The 25,965-nt window shown below is 44.3% G+C and overlaps 1 protein-coding gene and 2 long non-coding RNA genes across 4 annotated transcripts; 1 reads left to right on the top strand and 2 right to left on the bottom strand.

Annotated features, from left to right (window-relative positions):
- Positions 1-486: 486 nt before the first annotated feature.
- On the bottom strand, positions 487-5,480 carry RPS14 (ribosomal protein S14). Its single transcript, XM_028718283.2, has 5 exons — positions 5,323-5,480; positions 3,118-3,268; positions 2,319-2,480; positions 1,205-1,281; positions 487-595 (listed from the first exon to the last, which is right to left on the bottom strand). Exons 2-5 carry the CDS (start codon positions 3,264-3,266, stop codon positions 528-530), a joined length of 456 nt encoding a protein of 151 aa, XP_028574116.1. The 5' UTR covers positions 3,267-3,268; positions 5,323-5,480; the 3' UTR covers positions 487-527.
- Positions 5,481-9,506: 4,026 nt separating this feature from the next.
- Positions 9,507-14,343, bottom strand: LOC144326976 (uncharacterized). Of its 2 annotated transcripts, none has more exons than XR_013391922.1 (3): positions 14,182-14,341; positions 11,097-11,205; positions 9,507-9,647 (listed from the first exon to the last, which is right to left on the bottom strand). It is a non-coding gene; the product is annotated as an uncharacterized LOC144326976 (long non-coding RNA). The 2 variants fall into 2 exon arrangements; XR_013391923.1 differs by having other exon boundaries at positions 9,644-9,769; positions 14,182-14,343.
- A 2,334-nt stretch (positions 14,344-16,677) lies between these two features.
- On the top strand, positions 16,678-25,918 carry LOC114591355 (uncharacterized). The gene is made up of 2 exons (XR_013391924.1): positions 16,678-17,160; positions 25,094-25,918. It is a non-coding gene; the product is annotated as an uncharacterized LOC114591355 (long non-coding RNA).
- Positions 25,919-25,965: the final 47 nt, after the last annotated feature.

The raw sequence follows: 25,965 nt of genomic DNA on the forward strand, positions 1-25,965 counted from the left end.
TCCTTTCATACAGATTTAAACGTTTTTCTAAATGGATCCCTGAAAGATGTATGTGGCAAGATGAGTCCAGAATTCTGTTATACAAAATCCAAAAGAACACATTGCTAGCCTATTGCATCTAAAACCAAACAGTTCTTTGGGGGAAGTGGCTGTCCAGGGTTGTGTGTAGTTTTTTTTTTAAAGTTCAATCTATATATGGAATTGAGATGCTTTGTCGCTACTTTTATCCATCACCGTCAAAATCGTCCTTAGACGGAAGCAAGATTTTTTATTTTTACTAAGTAGTATTGAGTAGCTTCATAGAAAAATAACTCGGTGGAAAAGTGATACAACAGAAATCCCGTGGAAGCTGTTAATGCACAGAAACTCCCCAAAAGAGACTGCTTTTCATGTAATTAGTGAGAAAAGGTCCAACTCAAGGATGCACTTCTAAGGACACCAGCGGTGACCAGAGTTGTATAAGAAAAGAACAAATGAGAGCAGAGGTTTATTGGAAAGCTTTAATGATGAAAGATAACAGCTACTGTTTACAGACGGCGACCACGGCGACCGCCCTTTCTGCGAGTGCTGTCTGAAGGGATAGGGGTGACATCCTCTGTGGAGAGAAATAAGGATTTCACATTCAGAAGACTTTCTTGCATACACAGGTCCACACACATACAAAACCCTCTAAGTCACTTTTCATATGGTAAATGAAACAATTTTCCAATGCAGAAGGCTGGTGGTCAAAATCTAACACTAAGAACCCAATTTACTGCAGGATCGTAAGTCAGACTGAGAAGCTGTACTTCCAATTTACAGCAACTGTATTTTAGGATGTGAAAGTCCAAGTTCAGACTGCAGAGGCTTTAGGACTTCCACTTTACTTAAGAAGGGACGACACAACTACCAGGGGAAAACATTTCATAATACCATGGTAGTTACCATGCAGCTTAGCACCAGTTTCAATTCTTTCTAACTAAAGGTCACAACTACCTGATGTTGGGACATCTCCTTGTCTAATCTGCAACATTTCTGTACTTCATATCTTAAACTCAGCACCTTTAGCATGTACCCCACAATCTTGAAAAGCGTTATCACGGGAAACTAAGAGGGTTTGTTTAACACCTGAGTAAGAATGGGACATTAAGAAACAGCCGTTTTCTAAAAGAGATGGTTTCCAAGGAGATGCATTCTTCAAATGCATCTTCAGTTGACAACTCACCAATGCGCCCTATCTTCATGCCAGAGCGAGCCAGAGCTCTGAGGGCTGACTGGGCTCCAGGCCCAGGAGTCTTTGTTCTGCAAAGGAAAAAAATGAGGAAATATATGAAGCAGATAAGCGTTTACAACTTATCTCTGATGTCTGCATTTGTTTATATATTGTATAGTTCTATAATAATTCATATGGAGGGAGTAAACTGGTGACAAAGACCAATACGGGACACGCAGGGAGATAAGATGGCAGTTCAACTTCAAGCTTTTGGTCTAGTGGCAAATAGAGCCCTAACTGTATTTTTATAAAAGCCATGTCATTTTCAGCTAACTTCATAGGCTCACCTTTATGCTGGAATCTGAAGGAAAGCGTGTAATGGAGGCATTTTATATTAACCAGCAGGAGTTTTTTTCTTTTTCAATTCAGACATTTAATCTACTGGGAATGCCAATCAGTTTCTGTGATTCATGGAATTATGTTCCTTTTTTTTTGTCTTGGGTGCCTGCTACCCCTTGGGAATTATCATTGTCATAATCCATGTGGATTCTCAAGATATCTCTGCTGCTTGTCTTTTCTACCCTATGCAGAACTGAGAAGGCTTCCCTCTTTTTTGCTTCTAACTGCAAGGTCTATGTCTAATGGGCATAGAATATCTCTGTTCTATTAAGGGAAATACATAGAAGCATTCAAAAGAAGTGGCTATATTAGGGTTGTCATATTTCAAAAAGAAAAAACCAGAACACCTCGAGGCTATATTAGATGCAACCTGATCTCACTGACAAATAATGTGAACAATACTTTTTATAAGATCATGGTAGTCCAAACTGCAACTTAGTCCATCTAAATGCAAAGCTTATTTAGGTAAGAGAAAAACAACAAAATATCCACAAAGATATTAAGCCAACCAATATATGCATTCAGTGCCAAGAGGGTATCCTCTCTGCTTCCCACCACCACCTTGGTCTACAGAATGCTACATAATTATATATACGGTAACGTTCTCATATGGTATTCCTGCATAATGTAAACTGTTAAGAGGTGAATGCTGAATGCCTTAGATACTAATTAGTATCTGATTAATTACATTTTATAAACTCTGTGTGGGAAAGAATGACACACATACCTATTTCCACCTGTAGCCCGCAACTTGATGTGAAGGGCAGTGATTCCCAGCTCCTTGCATCTCTGAGCTACATCCTGGGCAGCCAGCATAGCAGCATAAGGAGAAGACTCGTCCCTGTCAGCCTTCACTTTCATGCCACCAGTTACTCGGCAGATTGTTTCCCTGAGAAAGAAGGAACAGAGAGATTATTTGAGGAACCCCAAGTCTACTTTCACAGGAGATATGAAGTTACAGGGTAAGCAGATAAATTGTATTCTTGGCTCCTTTGCCAAATTGTTTTTAAAATATGGAAGCAACAACTTCCAAACCTTAACGCCTCTGCTGCTGCCCACAAGTCCTAAATCCTAGCAGACAAGACACAGAACCAGTCACACAAAGTTTAGCTGTCCCTTATGTTCCCACTTACTCCAGTATGCCTGAACAGCTTATAGAAGGTCATGGGGAACTGGTGGCCCTCCATTTTGTTGGATTCTGACTCCCACCAGCCCCAGCCAGGCAGCACTGCCAATGGGATTTGTAGTTCAGAAACACCTGGAGGCCCACATTGTTTCCTGAGTCCTGACTTATAGGATTTTAAACTAAAAGAACCTTTCTGTACCAATGTGAGTATGTCTCTTGACTTCTGTAGTTGATCAAGGGTCTGCCTGTGATGTCCAGCACTATATGTCCAGGAGTTGCATTAAGGAGTATTGAGGTGTAAAAGTTTACCAAACATCATAGACCAACATTCCCCATCCCCATATGTCTTTCATTTTAAAAACATGTTAAAGAAAGCAGTCACAAACGGGTGTCTACTCACTTGCCAGACAGGTCAGTTACATGGACAAAAGTGTCATTGAAGGAAGCGAAGATGTGGCAGACTCCAAACACATTCTCTCCTTCAGCCACCTGTGGTCCCAGACTGATTACTTGTTCTTCCTTCTTTTCCTTGCCCTTACGAGGTGCCATTTCTGTCATAAGAAAACAACAACAAATTAGGGAGGATATGGAAGGCCTTAAAGTACTGTCTCGTGGAAGGGATCTACTTATAAACCTTTATTAAATTAAGATTCCAGGGCAAGGAAAGTAAGTAGTTCAGACCCAAGTCACACAAGAAAGCTATTTTAATAAGCAGCTACATGGGGCTAGTTCACAGCCCTTTTTGCAGCTCTGTGCACAGAAAATCATTTCTGTACTGGTGCCAACTTCCAGTTCAGTCAGGCAGTACAGCAGCCTTCACCAACCTAGTGCCCTATAACACCCAGCAGCCCCAGCCAGCATGGTTGTGCTGTATGGGGTGGAAGAGAATTGTAGTCCAAAACACCTTGGCAAAGGTTGCAACAGAAGCACCTGTGCCTCAAGTTCCAGCTTCTAACTGCACCTCACTCCCAGCAACATCCACTCACCCTTGCAGCAACCCTGTTTTTCCTTGCCTCAGAAAACAAGGAAATCACTGCATCAGGTACTTCTCTCTCACATATATATAAATCCGAGGGGAAGATAAAGGACATCAATAGCACCATAGTTTACTAAGTTCACAGTCTTGATTAAGATATATGCAATATATTAACTGGGAGGAACAGCATCGTGAGACCAACAACAACCAGAATTGGGAGTTCTTGAAACACAAAACTTGTGCTAATTTGCACCGACTTTTCTTCAACATATTTTAATAATTCTCTTCATAAAAAAGGGAATGGAAGCCAAATGAGTTAACATAATGGTCTCCACTTTCTTTTTAAAATTATTTCAGGCCTATTAAATGAACATCCCTTCTGTATGACCGTGCAACACTCAGCATTTCAGTGAAATGTGTTGCTTCCACACTAATTATACTAGCTAGCAGGTTACAAAAATTAACAACCTTCCAGAATGACTTGCACAGGAAGAATAATGCTAATCAAACAGCACACATTACCACAATCACATCCCTATAACAAAAATCCTGCACTCCTCAATCAGGTATGCTTAGGCCTATAGCATGATACATTTCCCAGCATCATACATGTGGCAAGATCCCCACTGCTCCTATCTGTAATATTTAGCAATATATATTCTACAGACAATGCTATCAAGAAGATGCACAACAGCACTTAAGTACTTCTAAGCAAAAGGGTATGTAAAAAACAGATATTTATCTTACAACAGAGAAAACCTCAAGTCACTACATTCAACATTCAAATAAAGGGGATTACAATATAGGCATAATGTATGGAAACCTAGATGGCAGTGATTTTGCAGAGCAAGAATACAGCATGGGTAGTCAACATGGTAACCTCCAGATGCTTTGTACTACAACTCCCATCAACCTCAGCTTGTATGACCATTGATAAGGAGCATTAGGAGTTGGAGCACAGTGTCTGGAGAGCTAGGCCGTGTACTGTATGTAACATTGGAGATGCAGACGGCTCCGTGATACGTGGATCTTTTTTTCTCAATGTACCAGGACGGCCTGAAAACACAAACATGATGCCAGATCATCTCTGATCTCACAAGGCCGAAATCAGACCCAGAAAGTTCACTTCCTAGGATGAGGGAATTTGTGAGTTGAAACAACCTGCAGCTAGTAAATAAAGAAGTTTTTCCCACGTCAAACCATCTCAAATGGAAGGAAGCCAGCCTGCCTACCGGAGAACAGACTCAGCCACAGGCCTAGCGGAGGCCCTGGAGGAACCTCTCAGCCTCGTCCACCTTGGCCTTAATGAGACCCACAACGGCCTACATCACGGAAAACGACTCAAGCTACTGCTTCGCCTCTTAATAAAGCAAGAGGCGCGCAACTTAAACAAAAGGCGGAAAGGCGGGCTGCGCTACGAAGCTCCATCCCCGCTTTGCCCAGCCGCGCTCCTTCCCACTGCGGTGCTGCCTACCCCCGCGGACCCCGGGGGCACCAGGCCCTCCCCTCCGCCGCCCTCCCCGTGCAGCCGGCGGAGGAGAGGCCAGGCAAACCGCGGACAAATTCGGGGAGAGCCGGGTCCCCGAGGATGGGGGTGGATGGAAGTTACCCCCCTCTCTCGACACTTACTCGCACGTCTCCGCAGGCAGCAACCAACACCGGAAAGGAAGAGGCGGGCGTCGCGGGGGTCAGAGGTCACCTCGCTTAACCCGGAAGCGATACCGCTGACAAAGGCGGGTCACTTCCTCGAAAGACAATCCGGCTTAATCTTTAAATGCAGACACACACACACGGAATTTGATCGATTGGTGAAGTGATGGAAGATAGGGAGCAAAAAAAAAGGGGGGGGAAAGGAAAAATAAGACATGAGTCGGAATGACCTATTCCAAAATGGCGACGGGGCAGTGATGGAAACCCTCACTAAAGATGGCGGAGACTAGATAAAGTCTTATCCTCAAGATGTCGGGCGGCGCGGCGGCTCTGACGTCAGCGCGTTCCACCCCAGCCGCACACATAAAGCGGGGGAGCGATATCCTCGCCTTTTGAGTGTGTCCGTGGCGAAGATGGAGGCTGCGGGGAAGGAAAGCGGGAACTGGAGCCTTTATCAAAACAAAAAAAATTCCTTCCAGTAGCACCTTAAAGACCAACTAAGTTAGTTCTTGGTATGAGCTTTCGTGTGCATGCACACTTCTTCAGATACAAACCTCAACGTATTTGAAAAGGGCAGACTCAGATCGTTCATTGATTCCTCGCTGTGCGCGAACGCAGCTCATGGTCCTGTTGGGTAGCCGCTTCCTCTGCGCCGGCCTTTCTCCGCGAGGAGAGGACCGCGCTTGCTCTCCCTTGGTTCAAAGGGAGCGCGCCTTGCTTTTGACGCTCGGATGTGGCTGGCCCCGTTTTCCCAGTGCCGAAAGGTGCTGGCTCAGCAAGTGTTTTGTCTGTGCCGAAACCCAGTCCTGAGTTTCTCTGCCCATCGGATGAAGTGCTTCTGCCGAGGGGTGCTTAGGCTCCGAATGCAATGTTTAATTGCATATACAGCATTACTTAGAAAAATGGTTGCGGCAATTACAATCGAAATGGCTACAACCGGGGGTCCCATTTCTGCAATAACCAAAGTGTAGTTTTCCCAGAAGGTGGGAAAACCTATTCAGAGATCAGAGCTTTTCTTCCCCACAGCTGGTACCAGCATTTATTATTTGCAAAAGTGCTTATATGATGGAGGTTAGAGGGTAGGGTTGCCATATTACATATTTTAAAAAGTGCGTGAAGTTGTTGAACTTGTTTTGGGTTGTGTGCCAAAAAGCTGTAGAACCATTGAGAATATCTGTACCTGGCCCTACAACCAATTTCCTTTTCTGAGATGGAGACCATTTGCCAGGGGTAGGCAAACGAAGGCCCGGGGGCCAGATCTGGCCCAAACGCCTTCTCAGTCCGGCCCACGGATGGTCCGTGAATCAGCGTGTTTTTATATGAGTAGAATGTGTTCTTTTATTTAAAATGCATCTCTGGGTTATTTGTGGGGCACAGGAATCTGTTCATCCCCCCCCCCATATAGTCCGGCCCACCACATGGTCTGAGGGACAGTGGACTGGCTCCCTGCTGAAAAGGTTTGCTGACCTCTGCCATTTGCGCTAGTGGTAGATTATCATACTGACAGAGCAATCCATATCCCTTTTTTGTTGGGCTGCTGGTGGTGGGGTGGCTTCTCTCTGGTGCAGATCTCCCTTGTCTGCCTACCAGAAAATGGGGCTTTCCAGAGGTGGGGCTGAACGTTCTCTGGATCTTTTGGAATGTGAGTTGACCATGCTGCCATCATGTGGCAGTGTTGAGTGAGCTGGGCCCAGTCTCTGCCTGCACCCTTCACCTGGGATGCTCAGCATAGCTATGAAAGTGACAGTGACCCTGCTGCTCTGTAAAGCCCTACCATGCTGGGTGAGTGGAAGTGTTAGGATTGCTCCCAAAGAAGGGCCTGTGGTTTTCTTAATATGCTGCTGACACAGTCTATTAATTTACCTCCAGAAAATTGCCAGTTACAGCTGAACCTTTAGCCCTCCAGATGTTGCTGCACATACCACTGGCTATGCTTGTTAGAGCTGATGAAAGTTGTAGTTCAGCAGCATCTGGAGGACCAAAGTTCCCCATAGCTGAGTTATGGGAATGACCTAACCTAAAGCGTGTGGGCTGTATCCAACTAAGCGCTTCTCATACCTTTTGAAATTGACTTAATTTAGGTATTTTAATTTTAAGAGGTCTACCCTGAGTAGAAATGAGTTGGATTCAACCCTGTGATTTTCATAATATCACTGTTTTGACAGTTGTGCAGACACTGAAAAACAGGCAAACAGAAAAAATGTTTAACTTTTATTTGTATTCATTGCAGAAGCAAAACATGGTTAAAAAATAGTATTGCCCAAAACTGCACTAGTTTTGATTGATTGCATTTTGTTGTTTACACATGTCTGGCTTTCATTTCTGATGCATTTTGTCAGCTATCCTGGGTACACGGCTTTCACTGTATACAATACAGCTAACGTGTGTGTGTTGTTTGGATTGGTCATAGTTTATCAGCCGTGTACTTGTACAGTGGTACCTCGGGTTAAGAACTTAATTCGTTCTGGAGGTCTCTTCTTAACCTGAAACTGTTCTTAACCTGAAGCACCACTTTAGCTTAATGGGGCCTCCTGCTGCTGCTGTGCTGCCGGAGCACAATTTCTGTTCTCATCCTGAAGCAAAGTTCTTAACCCGAGGTACTATTTCTGGGTTAGCGGAGTCTAACCTGAAGCATATGTAACCTGAAGTGTATGTAACCTGAGGAACTACTGTATAGGATTCATAGGATAGAGTTAGCTGTGTCAATGAAGCAGTGTTTGCTTCTGTACAAAATACATGATGGTAATGCTGATTTGTAGTTGCTGATGAAAAATAATTAATAACTAAGCAGAATTTTAAACAGGTTTATGGTTAACCCCACCTCCTCTGCTTGCAAGCCTGCTCATAGCATTACTGGTTAAGAGCTCACGTGGCTTGTTTCCATCATTGTCAGGCGGAAAGTGCTGACTGTGCCTGAATGAAACACAAGGCTGTGGTTATTAAAATATGAGTTACGTATGTGCTTTGATCTGGGGGGGGGGGTTTCCTCTGAGACCCCCAGCAATTTTCCAAGTGGTCTGCTGGTGGTGGGGTGGGGAACTGAGGACTGCTAGTCTGGGCGCTGGGCATACGTAATATTACACAGGCTCAACAAAAGGGAACAAAATTGGAGAAAGAAAATGTCCCACTTGCTGGGGGCAGCTAAAAGGAATCTTCAAAAGTTGCAGTTAAAAAAACACAACCCACAGTTATATAACAATTAGCCTAAAATTTGAAAAAAAGAAGAGAATCAAGTGGAACATTATCAAGAGAGAAACACATGATAAAATAAGTATATTTTAAATAATTTCTTAAACACAGACAAGGAGGGAGCCAACCACTCCCTAAACCTCCCACTTGGGACATACAACAGGATTGCAAAAGTGGTGTTTGTGTGTGTGTACATAAATGCAGATCATTTTTTGTTCTACGTGCATGCACACTTGCACACATGCACTTTCTTTTGATCTTACTAAACTAATATTGTCAAAGAATCTGGCTTCTAAAAAGCTTCAGTTACATTGAATTATAATTCTGTCCCCATTGTACAGGCTTCAACATGGATGGGGAACGTGAGTCTCTCCCTACGTTGTTGGACTGCAAGCATGGTCAGTGGTCAGGGATGATGGGAGTTGTGGCGCAACAAAATCTGGATGGCCACCGGCTCTCCACCCTTGTGCTTTGTACAACACACATTTAGTTATGTTGCCTTTGCCCCACCCCCAGCCTACCACACTCATGTGCATAAAACATCCCCAGCCAGCAGCCTAAATATACCCAGCTGAAAGTATAGGCCTGGAATCATGATTCCACTGAAGTCAATGAAAGTTTTATTAAGCACTTCAGTAGCACCGTGATGGCAAGCAAGGCAATCCATCCATCACTACCGCCCCTCAAAATCATATCCGTCATAGATGAGGCAGCTCATGGAATCTGAAGGTGTTTTGAAATCCCTCAAGTGGAAGAAGCAGAACAAGCGGGACTCCTGGCCAACAAGTAAATGTGCTGCAGCAGAAACCTGCAACGAATTCCAATCTCTTTATTACCCTTTTCCTGTAAAGGAACTCAGGCAACATTTTACATCTCATTTATCTTTCAAGGAGGCTTGCCGGATGATTTTTGCAACAGGATGGGCTCTGCCACCTCTCATTCATCTGGTACGAATCTCCATCCGTTTGCATCGATAGAGAGAGAGAGAGATTTGCCAAATATTTCAAAGGGACCTTTCAAATATCACTCTGGAGCCTGACGTTTCCTTCGCATTAAGGTTGTCACAGCTTGATGGTCCTGGAAGGATTTACACAGGGGAGTGGGAGGCCATGTTGCTGTAAGAAATCATTGATTGGTAATCATGAATGGGCACTCGTCCATTCCCTACTTCTCCGATGATGATGAAGTAGCTCTACTTTCAGCAGCCTGACTGTCATTTCATTTGGGGATGGGGGGGCTGAGAAGAAACCCAGAGTCAGGGAATTAAAACAAACAAAAAACACTGCTGGGAACAAAAGCACATAGCATACATGCAGGGCTGAATCTTCTTGTAAAGTAGGAGTAAGTAGCCACACATTCGTTCCTAGATGAATTGGATTCATTATTTAAATAATTTAATTTCAGTAATTTCCTCTTTGTGTAAGCTTAATTCCAGATCCTGCTCTTCTGTTGCAAAGGATTGCTGCAGATACCTCACCTTTCACACTTTGGGATTGTGGTGGGAGTTTCAGGGCTGGTTCTGATATTGGGAGTGTTGTAACTGGCCTCTTTGCAGCCTGTCCTATTCATGTTTACCCAACAGTAGGTGTGGCTCATATCACTACCACTAGCCAAAAAGTACCCTAATTTTGCTCTGGCTCCTGAAGACTCTACTGATTTGGGTGGCAGCAGCAAAAAAAGGAAAGTAAATTAAAGTATACAAAAAGCTCTGGTGGAGCCCTGTGCCCTGTTGGGGCTGTCATCAGATCAATGTCGTCTGAGTGGAGAGGGGGTGAGAATCCTCCTTAGCTGATCTGCAGGGATTAATTTAGGAAATGGGTCCTGTACATGTTCTCTGGCATGCAACCCCCAGAGGGTTGACTACAGATCAGGCCCAAAAAGGTCAGCCACCCTTGCTTTATAATAATTGTAGCTGTGTTCACTCAGACTTGCTCCCTGGTAGTTTTGCATACTTAGTTGCCTGCTCACAGAACCTAGGTAAAAAGGTAAAGGGACCCCTGACTATTAGGTCCAGTCGTGACCGACTCTGGGGTTGCGGCGCTCATCTCACTTTATTGGCCAAGGGAGCCGGCGTCCAGCTTCCGGGTCATGTGGCCAGCATGACTAAGCGGCTTCTGGCGAATCAGAGCAGTGCACGGAAACGCTGTTTACCTTCCCGCTGGAGCGGTACCTATTTATCTACTTGCACTTTGATGTGCTTTCGAACTGCTAGGTTGGCAGGAGCTGGGATCGAGCAACGGGAGCTCACCCTGTTGCGGGGATTTGAACCGCCGACCTTCTGATTTGCAAGCCCAAGGCTCTGGTTTAACCCATAGTGCTACCCGTGTCCTAGGGGTACACAAACAGAACCTAGGGGGTCCACAAAAAGCAGAGGAAGCTGTGTTGGTTAATGGGCGTGGGGAACCAAAACACATAGTTGAACCGCATGAAGATCAGAGTGCTCAGCATGTCAGAGGTGTTACCTCCTGGATCACAGGCAGCATGCAGGGGAACAACAGCGGCAGGAGAAGGCTATTTTGCCCATGCCTTGCATGTGGGATTTGTATCAGCATGTGGCTTCCTACCGTGAGAAACGGGATGCTCAGCTGGAAGGGCCCTTGGCTTGATACAGGTTCTTGATCAGGTGACGTTTTGCGATATTTGTGGAATCCTCTATGTAGATGGATTTCAAGTCTGTTTCAAAGAAGCGGGATAGTTTTAGGTGCGCTTCAAAATAAGTGGATTAACCACTTGGAGCATTGGGCCAACCAACAATGGAGCCACAGGACAAAACTGACATGCTGGAGGTGGAATTGGGCCTGGCCTGTCCGGCATGGGAGAGCTTCACTGCATGCCTCAAAGCTGGCACCTTCATAGTGGTTGATGTCAGCTGGGTGCTGAAAGAGCTGCACATTTAAATAATGTGCTAACAAAACAAAAACAAAAAAACCCAACAACCCACATGCTGGTCTTTTCACACTTAAAAGTCGTCTAAGCAATAGTATTTGCTTCTAACCTTTCCCAGTGGTGCATGTCTCTTTGTGTTAGAAGACATTTCTATTAAAGACAGAATAGGAATGTAATGCAATTAATATCAAATGAAGTCCCTGCGAGACGACTCCATAACACAGCAATGGCCTTCTTGTGAAAATTTATCTACAGTGGAGTATAAAGGGGTCTTAAAGAATAATGAAACTGTATGTGGGGATTTTAATGTACGTAATAATTCCCTGAAACATTTTCTCTTAAAAGATCTAATTGGTGGCGATTTTAATCCACATCACTCTCTGTAGGGACATAAGGCTATTGCTGTGAATGGCAAAGACTTTGCAGAGAGAATGACAGAACTGGGACTGCCATTTTATTTCTTCCTTAAGCAGGTGACCACAGGGAAATTTCTTTGCATCTTACTCAACAGAGCTTCCATTTGTTAAATGTGAGCCTCAGAGCTTAAGGACTGTTTCCTGGCCTGAGATGTCCTTGGTTAAAGGAAGAGTGGATGTAGTCAGATTCAGTGTTGGAGAAAGTTCTGGAATTTGAATTGATCCAATGGTTTTGGAGGTGGACAGAAAGGCAATACTTGAAGGCCCTAACAAAGGCTGACTTTGCTGGGATCTGAGGGAGCTCAGAACTTTATGGAGCTACTTGACAATTTAAGAGTTTGGGAGAAAAAAAAATTCATATGTGTTTTGTTCTTATAAGAAACTCCAGTTCCCCCGAAGGCATCAATGAAGATGGCTGTGACCATATTGGCTTTTGTCAGATTATGAGATTAAATAAAAACCTGAAAATATAAGGTGGATGGTGCTGTTCTCTTTTCTCCCGCTAGAGGGTGCTTGAGATATTGTTGGATGAAAGCAAGATGACCACACAAACAAACATCTCAAAGTTCCTATGAAGCAAACAACAAAAAGGGAGCAATTGCAATGAGAAGCTATAGATCTGGAATTTGTTAGCAAATGTGACCTTATATATCTCATGGATTCAGTAAGGGATGTGGGTAGTTCTCTCAGCTATATACAGTAATTGTGTTCCATTTAGTATTCTTGTAATGGGTTTGTTTTGAACTGTAGTTCATGTTTCACATCCCAGCTATTAGAATATAGCCATTAGTGTGAGCTAGGTTTATCCCTAAGTGTACCTCTTGCCTTGCTGGTAAATGTCCATTGAGATGAATTAAAGAAAAAAGCTCTGTCATATAAGCTCATGGGATATTTTAAAGTCTCAGAGGAAGTTTAAGACTTTTTAACTGGAAATGCTGGGAATTTAATATGGGGCTCCCCACCACCACCCAAAGTGTGCTCTGTTGCTCAGCTGTGAACAGTCTACCCAAGGATTATTTAAAAATCCCTGGAATAAAATGAAAGTAAAATGGTTTTACAGTATTGTTCAGTCCAGTTGGAAAGGAGCACACGGCCACTCGCACTGCCAGCACAGGACTCAGATACAAAAAGGAAAGTGTGTAGGGCAAAGGGAAGAATGTGGCTCCTACAGTGAGCTTCACATCCCGTGTTTAAAAACCTTTCTAGAGACTGGTCTGGTAAGGTGTTAGACTGGAGCTTGACCTAGGACACTGGTTTCAAACCCCGGATCAACTTTGCAAACTAATGAGAAGGCCTTAGGCAAGTTTCTCCCATTCAATTTCATTTCTCCACTAGCAACATGAGAATAACAGCAGAACGTCTGATGGCTGTGATAAGGATAACAAAGGACCATTAAAGCAATGAATTAACCAAAAGGTGCTATGGAAGTGAGAGATTAAAAATAAATATTGACACATTTTAGGGCTGACACAATATACTAGCCAACTTGTCCCTATCTCGCTATTGCTGTAGGCTTTTGCTCATGGAGTGGGAAGAGGCCATTGTGCCCATCACTTCAGACAGAAAAATATATGTGGCTAGTCCTGCTAATCAGCAAGCTGGCCTTTGGTATGGCAGAGCCAATTCTGTGTGGAGCTCTCTCCAGATTTCTATCTGTGCCTCTACATTTCAAAGGAACCTAAATAATTACGGTATATTAGCCGGGCATTTATTAGAGGATCCACTGTTGGTTTTCCTGTTCCTTTCCTGTCCTCTTATCATTTCCTTGTGGTACTAGTAGTGGGAAGGTACTGTATATAATTACAGGCACCAACTCATTAACAGCTATGAGTCCTTGGCTACACACACACACACACACACACACACACACACCCCACACCATACTTTTAAAGCACATTCTCCTCCACAAATAATCATGGGAACTATAGTTTGTTAAAGATCCTGGGAATTATTGCTCTGAGAGGTTAAACTACAGTCCCCAGGATTCTTTGGGTGGGTGTGTAAAATGTGCTTTCAGTGTCTGGTTTGTAGACAATCCTTCAGTGTGCAAACGTGCTACAGCTATAAAAATCTGAGTGGTTATGATCCTGTTCCGAAGGAATCTTATTATTCATTTATTGCATGTATATCTCAAGGAGCTCAAGGTGGCAAACATGGTCCTCCTCTTCCTCATTTAATCCCCACAACAACCCTGTGAGGTAGGTTAGGCCGAGAGGCAGTGACTGGTCCTAGTCCAAAACTCTGACCAACCACTACACCACGCTGGCTCTCATTCCAGCACTGGAATGTAAAGAGAATAATAGCACTGCTTTTCCTTAAGGAATAAATAGGCCCAGGGGCGTCTTACCCATAGAGGCTAGTGGCATGGGGCGCCGGGGCGCCAAGTTCTGGAGGGCACCAGGGAAGAGGCGGAGGCTGAACGCAGCGCCTCCTGGCATCAGCTCGCTGCCCTCACCCGCCTACGCCATGCCACGCCGAAGCAGCGCCGCGCCCAGAGCCTCTGTCTGACCTGGCCACCGCGGCACGAAGCGTCCAGCTGAGGCGGGAGGCGCCTCGTCCAGCCTCAGCCTCTTCCCCACCGGAGGAGCCGCCCTCCAGCCACTGCCCGCCTCCTCCAGCCCCGCTGGCAGCACCATCCTTCCTTTAAAAAGGTGGACAACTGGAAAAAGGGGGGGGGGGTGCTGGAGGGAACTTTGCACCACGGCGCCAGATATGCTTAAGATGGCCCTGAATAGGCCCCTCACCATTATGGATGCCGGGGGGAAAGGTCCTGAAAACGCGTAGTCAAGGCTCAGAAAATAACACAGCTTTGCTATTTGTCCGCACTTCTCTTCTCCCATTCAAGCAAGTGTTCCCTTCTCCTGGCAGTAGCTCTTACTATCTGCCGTCTCTAAAAATGAATTTTGCAAGGGAGAACTGTATTCACTTTCTGTTTCTGCTCCTCTGTGTGCAAGGCTTTTCTCTGACCATCTAGTTTCTGTGTCCTTTGCAGGATTCCTCAGCCCTCCCCTTTTGAAGACCATAGAAAGCTGTTTTATACCAAGTCAGACCACAGGCCCATTATGTTTTTATTTTTCATTTATTCATTACGCCGCTTGATTGTAGGGGGGGACGACCCTCAAAACACTACAAAACAGAACAGTCAGATTATCACAAGAAGAGTTTTCAATGATATTTTAAAGCATACAGAAAGTGAAAGCAATAGACTAAAACCAATTAAAACTCAGCATCAGCTTTCTAAGTGTCTGGGAAGAATTGTCTAAACAGGAATGTTTTTAGCAGGCCCCAGAAGTGAAGGTGCCTGCCTGATCTCCATAGTTCAGTATTGTATACACTGACTGGCAGCAGCTCTCCAGGGTCTCAGGCCCATTAGCTAGAATCTAATGGGCACATAACTACATTTTCTTAGTAAATTTGTAAAAAAGAAGAACCTTATTCTAGGGCAGGCATAGGCAAAGTCGGTCCTTCAGATGTTTTGAGACTACAATTCCCATCATCCCTGACTACTGGTCCTGTTAGCTAGGGATGATGGGAGTTGTAGTCCCAAAACATCTGGAGGGCCGAGTTTGCCAATGCCTGTTCTGAGGCAAGTTTCCATGTCTGGTTCCAAGGCCTGCAACAACTTACACCTGGTCGCTGCATAAGGCTCAACATTTACCTAAGTCAAGTAGGCCCAGCCTCCTTAGGCCAACAGCCCCATCGTCACCGTATCCACATCACTGTTGATAAAGGGAGGTTTGTAACTAGTTCCCAATTGTTGGTGTCTGACTCTTCGTGACCCCTTCGAGCACGCCAGGCATTCCTGTCTTCCGCTGCCCCCCGCAGTTTGGTCAGACTCATGTTGGTAGCTTCGAGAACACTGTCCAACCATCTCTTCCTCTGTCATCCCCTTCTCCTTGTGCCTTCAATCTTTCCCAACATCAGGGTCTTTTCCAAGGAGTCTTCTCTTCTCATGAGGTGGCCAATAAGGCCATACAAAAAACCCTCAAGACCTGAATGTGCCAGACTTCGTTATCCCTTATCTTGCCCCAGAAGGGATTCACAAACTGCTTGGTGTCAGCCTACTCACTTCAACCCATTAACACCCCTGTGAGCGATGGGATAACCCCGCCCCCAAACCCAGTGCATTTCCTTCCCACATGAACTTGATTAATTGCAAGCTCATTCGCAATCTTCCAGCTGGCGATAAGCGCCACCAGGGGGTTGGCGGGAGTTTGGATGCTGCTTCATGTGTGTGAGAATCCCCCCCCCCCCCCCCGCTATGCCTGGATCCTCGACGTGGGTGGCCCATCTCAGCCAGCCTGTGCAGGAAAGGTGAATGGAGTGGGATAGAATTTCGTCCCAGAAGTGCTACAGAAAAAAAAGGAACCATATGTGCATGGAAGGCTGGGCTGGGCAGACTATAAACGGAATTAGCATCTGAGAGGATATGGCCAATCTAAAGCGTTTTTGGAAACAGATGTGAGAGGCGAGGAAACGGCACATTTTTATTTCGCTTTATCAAAGCAAAATAGCCCAGGCTGCCAGATGAGCACCTAGAAAGCACAACTCTGATCACCAGCAATCTCCCATGTAAGGCACCAGCAATCTCCCATGTAAGGCCCTGCCTCCTGTTTTTCCTCCCCGCCAAAGGGAAGGATTCGTAGTGAGCTAAGGAAGAGAAGGAGCACCACCACCCGCCCCTCTCCCTCTATGTTTTGGATGAGTTCACAAAACCCAAGGGGCCAGTGTGATGTAGTGGTTAGTGTCTTGGAGTTATATTGGAGAGACCCAATCACAGCAGTTTCAGAAGCTTCAACCAATGAACGGCGGCCCCCTCTGGAAGCCCAGTCAAGCCACCCCAGTGCTGAGTCTGCTGATCAGTCTGAAGCTCCCAGTGCGACAGGAAGGAATCCAGAATTATCTTTTAGATACTGTTTTCTCCTTGTATCTTGACAGGAAGAATAATGTCTCTCCGCTTCTTCTCCCAGATCAGAAAAAAAGCGAGGCTATGCGTGCACCGGCAGTACCGCCATGTTATCAACAGCAGAGAGGGGCATTCTCAGACCACTTCCAGAGAACTTGTCAAGGCAATTAACAATTGGCAGAAACATTAATGCTTGGCATTAAAGGCCCTGGCGCTAGTTAGGAAAGATAATTTATTTTCTCAGGATCTCTCGCCAGGAAGTAAGCCATAAACTCCAAAGCCACATCTACTTTTCAACTAGTGACAGTGGAGAATATTTCAACTTTATCTCCTTAGCTATCTCCCTTCAACTGTTCTGTGGCTACAGCCTCCCATTGCTGCTCATCCGGACTGCATATAGGATTGCTGCTGCATTCTTTGGTAATTGCATTGGATAATTCTAGAATATTCGGCCAAAATACTTCTGCTCTCTTTAGTCCTTCTTTGCAGTGATGTGGCTATAAATCTGCTTTAAGTTGTTAGCATGCCTTAAAAAAAAATAATCAAGCAATTATTTGATTCACTGTTGATCCATTCTACTTGTGTGGTCTACCAGTTCCCACCAAGATAAGTTCATGAAGTTGCATAATTTGTTTTGAGATTGATCTGTTTATCTCTTCTCCTAGCTTGGCAGATGCTGGTCAAGCCGGCAAGCCCTTAAGTGAAAGATGCAAATGGACAAATGTGCTTAATCAGAACCCCTTTAACAGTCATGTTGTTACTGTGTGGGCGGATGGGTGTTTGCAAATGCCAGGCCGAATACTTAGCAAATTCCTTTCCCCACAAGAATAATTAATCAGTGGGAACATTTTCGCCACTGGACATTGTGAACTTTAGCTCTGAGACTAGTTATTAGTCATATTTTCTCCCCCTTTCTTGGCACGATAATTTCTGTGCAAGTCCCACTCTGAAAATCTCTCACAAGGGTTCAAGTATTCTAAAATGCATATTTCTTGTGTTACGGCAAAATCTGGGTGCGAGGCTGCTCTGCCACCCAGCTCATCGGACTAAGTCCGTGGGTCCCTGCGGAGGAAAATGAGCTCAGCCGGAGACAGGAGCAAGCAGCAGAAGATCCAAGTTTATTGCGCAACAGGTTCAAGGCGAGATTGAACCCCGAGAATGGGGCGACCTAAACTTTTGAAACTCCCTCCATGTCCCAGAATACAGTGCAAGAAACGTCATGAATACATAATGAGAAGGTTGGGTTTCACGGGTTGCATCATGAATATATTACACACGTCATGAATATGTTTACAGAGAGGTGGGGTTACATTGATTTACATTTGAGATAAGGGAGGGGGAATGTGCAGAGTGAGGGATATACATAAATAAACATTTCTTGAGTACCGGTGGTGGCATGACAATGGGACAGTGATATGCATCGTCTGCCACCTGGCATTGCCGGGAGGAAGGGTTTGGCAGGACGATCTGACAGGATTAAGAAGTTCCTGTGTACGTGACCTGTCGCTTCAGGGATTATGGAGGTCGGGGTGGCATCATGGAGTCCAAAGGGAGCTGAGTTGAATGACACCAAGAGCTAGGAAATCGGAGTTATGGTTGATTTTATATCAATTTCCAAAGGTTTTCTATGCTTTCTGACCTATTCCGTATTGGTGATCAAAAGCGAAACAAAATGGACACATTGTAGCAAGAATGGATACACTCACGTTAGGAATAGGGCGGGAGAAAGGCATAGGAAAGATGGGGCTTATTCCGCCCGCGTGAAGACAGGAAAGAGAGCCTTTTATTTACAAGGCAGGGGTACAGTGTGGTGCCTATGCAATGGTGTGGGGGCCCCTGCAGTGCCCAGCCGGCCTCGAACCCCTTCAGGGAGCGGTGGGGAAGGATGGGTACCCCCCCCCTGTTCCTTCCGTATCAGTCCCCCATTCGGAGATAGATTTGCATTAAAGTTCTGCAAGAACTTGCAAATCTTTTCTCCGCACCCTAAATCTCGGAGAATGTAGGGGTGCCCTGTGAGTGGGAATAGGCTCTAATGGAAAAGGAGGTGGGTGGGCAGCAAAAGAGGGAACAACACGGACGAATAAAATTACTTGTGGCACCCTAGCTCTTTCAAACACTTTCAATAGTGGTGTATGCTTTACATTTAGCAGGAAGGTCCACTACTGACTGAAAAAAAATGCAGTTTGCTTTTTAGCCCCACCGTTTTTGTGTTTTCAGGTGCCAAGCTAGCTCTTCTGTGGTCTCACACCGGCATAGTGGTACAGTAACACATCCTGCTGAATCCCCTCAGGGCTTTCATTTAACCATGTCGCCTGGCAACCACCATAGCTGACCAGGCTTGGACACATCATGAGAGATATGTCTTCGCCTTGGTCTTTCTATGGGGTTTTCATTATTGCAGGCTCTGGTCTCACCCTCATGGAAAGTTGTCCACTTGCTCTTAAAGGACCAAAAACTAGTTGCAGCCTGGATACACGTGCCCAATTCCGGTAGAGTCCAATTTGAATTTATCTTGCCCCATGGTTCTCAACTTTTCAAAACCAATATGTTAAAACCAAAGCCATTCCTAAGGGGCATTTGTCCAAATGAGTCAATTTAACTCTATAAGGGACCATTCTTGCTACATCAAGGCATATACAATTTTCTTGTTATCAATAATAATATTACGAATGGTAGTCGTGTCCTCAAATAAATAAATAAAATTTGGGACATGATCTACACACAATTTCATCTGGCATCCTAATCAAAACATCTCAAATAATAATAAGGAGTGTTGCTTCAAATCTATCTGATAGATTAATTTCGCAGTTGTAGATGAAAACCAAGATTAATAAGTAAATAAATGCAGAACAATTGCTACTTGAAGACAGTACTGAATCTGCAAGAGATGCAGGGAAATCATAGAAAAGATTTGAAATAGTTTTCTGGAACAGAAAGAAAGAAATAGTAAAATTTGGGAACTTCATATATAGAAAAACATTGAATGCATAAATAAATGGGTAGGGAAGGTTGGCACTCTTCAGAGTGCCAGGTGGGACAAGGAAATATGATCATCAGTTGACTTGATCTAAGTATAGTCTGCTCTATTGGAAAGCATTGTAATATATGGGAGTCCTCCATGAAGACTTGGGGTGTAAGCCATATCCTTCTGCTGTTCATAGTTATGTATGTATTACACATAAATTTTTCTTTTGTGGAGATAACACATAATCAGACACACTTCAACATTCCTACATAATAACACATAATACACAACAAACTAATTAAATATCAGTTGAATATAAAAGTCAAAAAAATGTCCTTGCAATTCAACTCCTCCCTGTTTGTCAGCCCCACTCCTCCGGCAGTCTATATCCTTTGAAAGAGATAGCTGTGGCCACTTTGAAACTTTGGTGTCTTCTGTTGTGGTGGCGAAGCTTTTCATTGGATCTGTAATAACACACTTGTAGAAGTGATATCCTGTAAGGGCAGGGTGGACTTAAAAGACACAGTTAAAATAATAATAAAACACACACACACACACACACACACATTGACCTATGAGGAACCAAAATAAATAAATGCTAAGACACAGAATTTTAAGAAATCTGAAGTAACAATGAAAATAAAAGAGTGTTTCTTGATGTGACAACATCGGCTAGAATGTTAATAGCAAAATACTGGAAAATGAATTAATGGCAATTTAAAGTTGTGCAAGTACCTTGAACTAGCCAAAATGACAGAATTAATAAGGAATGCTCAGGCAAAAGGTAAACAAATACCATTCCACAAACAATGTTTGGTTATGCTTCGGTTAATTTCATAGACATCATGGAAAAACGGATTAAATAAATGGAAACAGATTATTTGTAACTTTAAAAGTGTCAAAGCCACGAAGAGATGGAAGTCACTAATATAGTAGGGATTTCACAGAACAGAAAGAAAGTTAATACAGCAGGGATTTCACAGAACAGAAAGAAAGTTGTTGTGGGAGAAAAAGGGACAAACACTTTGTTATCGGGGTTCACATATCCTCTTAAAAGGGAAAATTATTTCATGTGAGAAGCCTGTCAGGAAATGCTGTTCCTAAAATGCACACAAACAAAGTCTGTGATTTAAATCCCATTGAGGGGTGGAATTCTTTGATATTTACCTGTGAAAAGAATTTGGCATGTTTAAGATTTCAAACTTGGGACACATTAAGGGTGATTTCTCTCAATGGTTCCAAGTTTTACATAAACCTCCTCCCCCCCCCACAGTTCCCCCTCCTTCCTCTCTCTCTCTCTCATTTCTTTTCCTATCCTTTTTTTTTTTTTTTTTTTTGATCTAGTCTCTGTGCATGTGTGGAGTTCATGTCTCAGCAAACCTTTTATACTATTGAAATGTTGCATCTTTTGGCAAAATTAGAATTTGAATAAGGGAAGGGTAAGGAGTAGATTTTAAAAGAGGGTTAGATTTAAACAAAAGAGAGAAACTCAGCAATTGAAGTATTCACCAACAAAAGCTAGCAATTTCAGCCCAAGCAAAGCGACTGCTTCCTTTATGTACAGGAAAGGGCTAATATCCCTCTGGCCATTCGTGGAACAATGCCGCGCCCTTATATATGGGGGGAAAATGGCCAGAGAATCAGAATTCATAGGATTTTTAATTTTTTTTATTTTTTTTTTATTTTTTTTTAACATTCTAAGTTTTCGGCCTTACCATTTGCAGACAAAAATTTTCCTGCCCCTTTATTTACAGGATTGGTCAAGGCCCGTGTGTATTTATTTACAGGATTGGTCAAGGCCCGTGTGTATTTGTCTGATTTTCAAATAGTAGACAAAATGATAAACAAAATGATAAACACTGTAATCACTCAAATGCTTGGTACTACCAGTTGTGCTTCAAAACATCACAGCTTCACCTCTCACCTTTTTAAAACTAAAGAGCAAAGCTAGGCTGAATTTCAACTCCATCACCACACCAGAATTTAAGAATTACCCTGCAATGCTTGCAGACACATGTCCTTCCACACAGCCACAAATTGGGAGAGTTGAAAGGGACCCTGGGGTCATCTAGTCCAACCCTCCAAAATAAAGGGTTCACAGCAAGATTTCACAGCAAGATTTGTACTACACACACATACTTATGTACACAGGCACTACTGGGGAAGAGAGCACAATCAGTGCTCCTATCATGTACTAAGGAAGAGGAAAATAAAAATTCCCAACTTTATACAGAACCCTTTAGCAGATCTTGAGATTAGTTTGAGTTTACTTCCTTAGACGTGCAAGTTCCTTAGAGTGCAAGTTCCTAGACAAATTATCTTTAAAGAAAGATTGAAGTGAACATTTTCTTAAGATAGGGAGAGGATCTCTTATAAAGCATAGTTAAAACAGCCATAGATTTGATTTAAAGGGAATACAAAAGTGACAATTTTTCCTGAATTTGCAGAGGAATAGTAAGCCTAATCTGAATTTGCAGAGGAATAGTAAGCCTAATCTGAATTTGCAGAGGAATAGTAAACCTAATCTATGCCCCCCCCCCTTTGCAGTTTCCTTTAAAGGAAGCTTACTCGGGAGTAAATTTACCTGGCACAGAAGTAAGAAGGAGAAGAAAAGAAGAAGAAAAAACCTGAAAGAGACAGAATGAAACAAGGGGGGGGGGGCATTTTCTAAGAAAAGAGGCTAGGAAATCTTATAGAGACTGATATCAGGAGCCTTACAATAACTCTTCTGTCCAACTCTTATGTCCAACCAAATCAAAGTTAAAAATGGACTCAGATATTTTCTTAGAAAGAACACCATATTGTCAGTCATATGCTTAATGAAATACTGCATTTTAGCTTGAGAGCAATTGTGCTCAACTAGGCTTTCGCAGCAGAAACATTAGGTTAACTTCACATTCCAAAATAGACTGTAGACTCACAATCTCAAAAGTTGCGGCAAAGCAAGAGGTGGGGTAAACATTTGCACCCCTCATTCTCATTTTGTATTATTTAGGACTGATAAGGTCCAGCATGGCTTCCTTAGATTTAAAATTTTGAAGCAAGCTTGCAGTTTAAACTATGCACACTTAAGAAAGGTAGTCTGTCAAAGACAGAAGGAACAGACAACACACATAACAGACAACATGTAAACATACATATTCTACATATATGTATTAACAGACAACACACATAACAGACAACATGTAAACATATATATTCTCATCCTTCAGTTGGTTATTGCAAGGAGTTGGGCCGCTTCCTTTAGCTTCATTAAGTGAAATTAGTAGGAAGGTCCCACATGGTTTTAAGAGCCTCCTTGCCTCTTCAAACACAACCAGTTAACCAAACTGGCAGGGCTCACAATGCTTAGTTGGCTGGGTACCCCTTTATATATGCATGCGTTGTTGTTGCTTTTTTGGGGGGGGGGGGATAGAGAAGGGAGAAAGAGAGGGGTTGATTTGGATTTGGGTAACTTGTACAGGGGTTTATTTAGGGTTTCCTATCTCTTGTTGCTTGGCAACTTCCTAATGGGTTTTAGCGAGCTCTATCTATCTAGTTTCCTCTATTCCTTTCCTTATTTCCTATTCCAAATCCTGGGGTTCCTTTCCACTCTGCCAAATCCTGCCCAATTCCTCCTGGGCTATCCCTCCTGGCAACCTCCTTATCTATCGTCCCAATCTCAGGAAAAGGGGCCCTACTGGACGCCCGTGCGGTGCGGTGCCAGATCGGGTGATCCCTGGATAGAACTTCGAACTGAAAATCCCCCTTGCTTTTGGAAGCGGGCTCACGCACGATACACGTGTTACGTGGCTCCGACCAGTGCAGCTGGGATTGGGATAGAAAGCAAGACCCCTTCCTGCCCCCTCCGTAAGGGCGCTCGGGAAGTTCGGAAAGAGAACTCCAACCCCTTGCTTTCAACTGAGATGCCCGTTGCGGAGAGTCGGCTGTCTTTCCAAGCCGGGTCTCTCCGTCTTACTTTCGGACTCTCAATTGGTGCGGCTGACTGGAGGGTTTGAGAGGAGAAAGAGATAGAGCTCAGAACCCCCCTTTTGGGTCGAGCAGCAGTCCACGGTCTCTCTCACCAATTGGACCAAGAGACAGGCGAGAAGGAGCGATAGAGAGGAGGGCAGAGAATTCAGTTGCCAGGAGACTTCCACCCCCTTCCCACCAGTGCACTGGATTTTCCTTTTCCTTATACTCACGTGTCTTCTATGATGATCCCGGGATCGATGAATAAGCCGGCTGGATCCCTCTTTGCTCCCCGGCTGAACTCCTAGGGCTTTTGATTACCGCCCGGGAGATGGCTGGGGGTCCAAAAGGATCTTCCCAGGCAAAATGGCCCGGAGCCGGCTGAAGATTTCGGGGCCCCCAGTCAGCAGCTCGGGAGAACCGCAAGCCCCACGTTCGGGCGCCATCTGTTACGGCAAAATCTGGGTGCGAGGCTGCTCTGCCACCCAGCTCATCGGACTAAGTCCGTGGGTCCCTGCGGAGGAAAATGAGCTCAGCCGGAGACAGGAGCAAGCAGCAGAAGATCCAAGTTTATTGCGCAACAGGTTCAAGGCGAGATTGAACCCCGAGAATGGGGCGACCTAAACTTTTGAAACTCCCTCCATGTCCCAGAATACAGTGCAAGAAACGTCATGAATACATAATGAGAAGGTTGGGTTTCACGGGTTGCATCATGAATATATTACACACGTCATGAATATGTTTACAGAGAGGTGGGGTTACATTGATTTACATTTGAGATAAGGGAGGGGGAATGTGCAGAGTGAGGGATATACATAAATAAACATTTCTTGAGTACCGGTGGTGGCATGACAATGGGACAGTGATATGCATCGTCTGCCACCTGGCATTGCCGGGAGGAAGGGTTTGGCAGGACGATCTGACAGGATTAAGAAGTTCCTGTGTACGTGACCTGTCGCTTCAGGGATTATGGAGGTCGGGGTGGCATCATGGAGTCCAAAGGGAGCTGAGTTGAATGACACCAAGAGCTAGGAAATCGGAGTTATGGTTGATTTTATATCAATTTCCAAAGGTTTTCTATGCTTTCTGACCTATTCCGTATTGGTGATCAAAAGCGAAACAAAATGGACACATTGTAGCAAGAATGGATACACTCACGTTAGGAATAGGGCGGGAGAAAGGCATAGGAAAGATGGGGCTTATTCCGCCCGCGTGAAGACAGGAAAGAGAGCCTTTTATTTACAAGGCAGGGGTACAGTGTGGTGCCTATGCAATGGTGTGGGGGCCCCTGCAGTGCCCAGCCGGCCTCGAACCCCTTCAGGGAGCGGTGGGGAAGGATGGGTACCCCCCCCCTGTTCCTTCCGTATCACTTGGAACTATTGTAGCTGACCTTGCAAACGACCTTTGTTCTTGACAAAATTGCCATGTTTTTTGTAGACAATGTACGTATCCGGGGGTGTAATGGACACAGGAACGCGAATATATTTTGGAACAATATGGACTCTCAGAAAACACGCAAGGGTACTAAAACTGCCTTAAGTTCCAAATAATAGGAATTTCTGCCTGGTGAGTATAAATTTGTAACCAGTTTTGTGTTTTCACTTTCCTCTGGTATCTCTCCCTCTCTCTTTTGTTGGGGGATGGATGTTTTGATTTAAATGGTTCCTTTTCCCATTTGTTAATGGGGAATTATTCCAGAGAACGGTGCCAGAGGCCACATTCCAGAGATCAGACAGTCTACTGCTTCATCCCTATCAGATGTGGTACACCAAATATCACAGCAACGCTTTTTCTCTCCAGCGCTGGATATTCCCACTTGAGTGTGTAGTGAGACAACCACAAAATGTTAGCTAATGAAACACAGACTTAGGGGGGCGGAGGGTGGAGCTGGGACAATGCTGGAAAGGGAGAACGTGTATCCTGACTGATGTTTCTCAAATGGGATGACAAGGCCTTCCCGCAGTCCCTGGAGCCCTTTTGTGTGTGTCTTGCGCTGAGTGCCGTTGGGAATGCGAAAGCGCTGGGATTCTTCTGCCCCCACAGACTCTGGTAGCCTTTCAGTGGCACACAAACAGATGACGAAGGGCTGGCCTTTTCATCTCAAAGATCAAGAAAGAACATGAAGCTCTGAAGGCACAATGGGAGCAATAAATATCCTTCGTTACGAAGCTGAATTGAAAAGTAGAACTGACACCTTTCTTGTGTGGCCCTTTTCTTGTATATCATAGCATGGAAAATAAACAGGTGCAGTGTTTACAACCACATGTGGAAAACTCTGCCGGTGGAATTTCCGAGTCTCATTAAAATCC

This window comes from Podarcis muralis, chromosome 2, assembly GCF_964188315.1.
Source record: "Podarcis muralis chromosome 2, rPodMur119.hap1.1, whole genome shotgun sequence".
Taxonomy (NCBI): domain Eukaryota; kingdom Metazoa; phylum Chordata; class Lepidosauria; order Squamata; family Lacertidae; genus Podarcis; species Podarcis muralis.

Excerpts from the sequence above, each read along its gene's own strand:
- RPS14 (XM_028718283.2), bottom strand. The coding sequence starts at position 3,266 with ATGGCACCTCGTAAGGGCAAGGAAAAGAAGGAAGAACAAGTAATCAGT. Across the intron at positions 2,481-3,117 it reads GTAACTGACCTGTCTGGCAA|GGAAACAATCTGCCGAGTAA; the intron begins GTGAGTAGACAC and ends CTTCTTTCTCAG. Across the intron at positions 596-1,204 it reads CATGAAGATAGGGCGCATTG|AGGATGTCACCCCTATCCCT; the intron begins GTGAGTTGTCAA and ends TTCTCTCCACAG.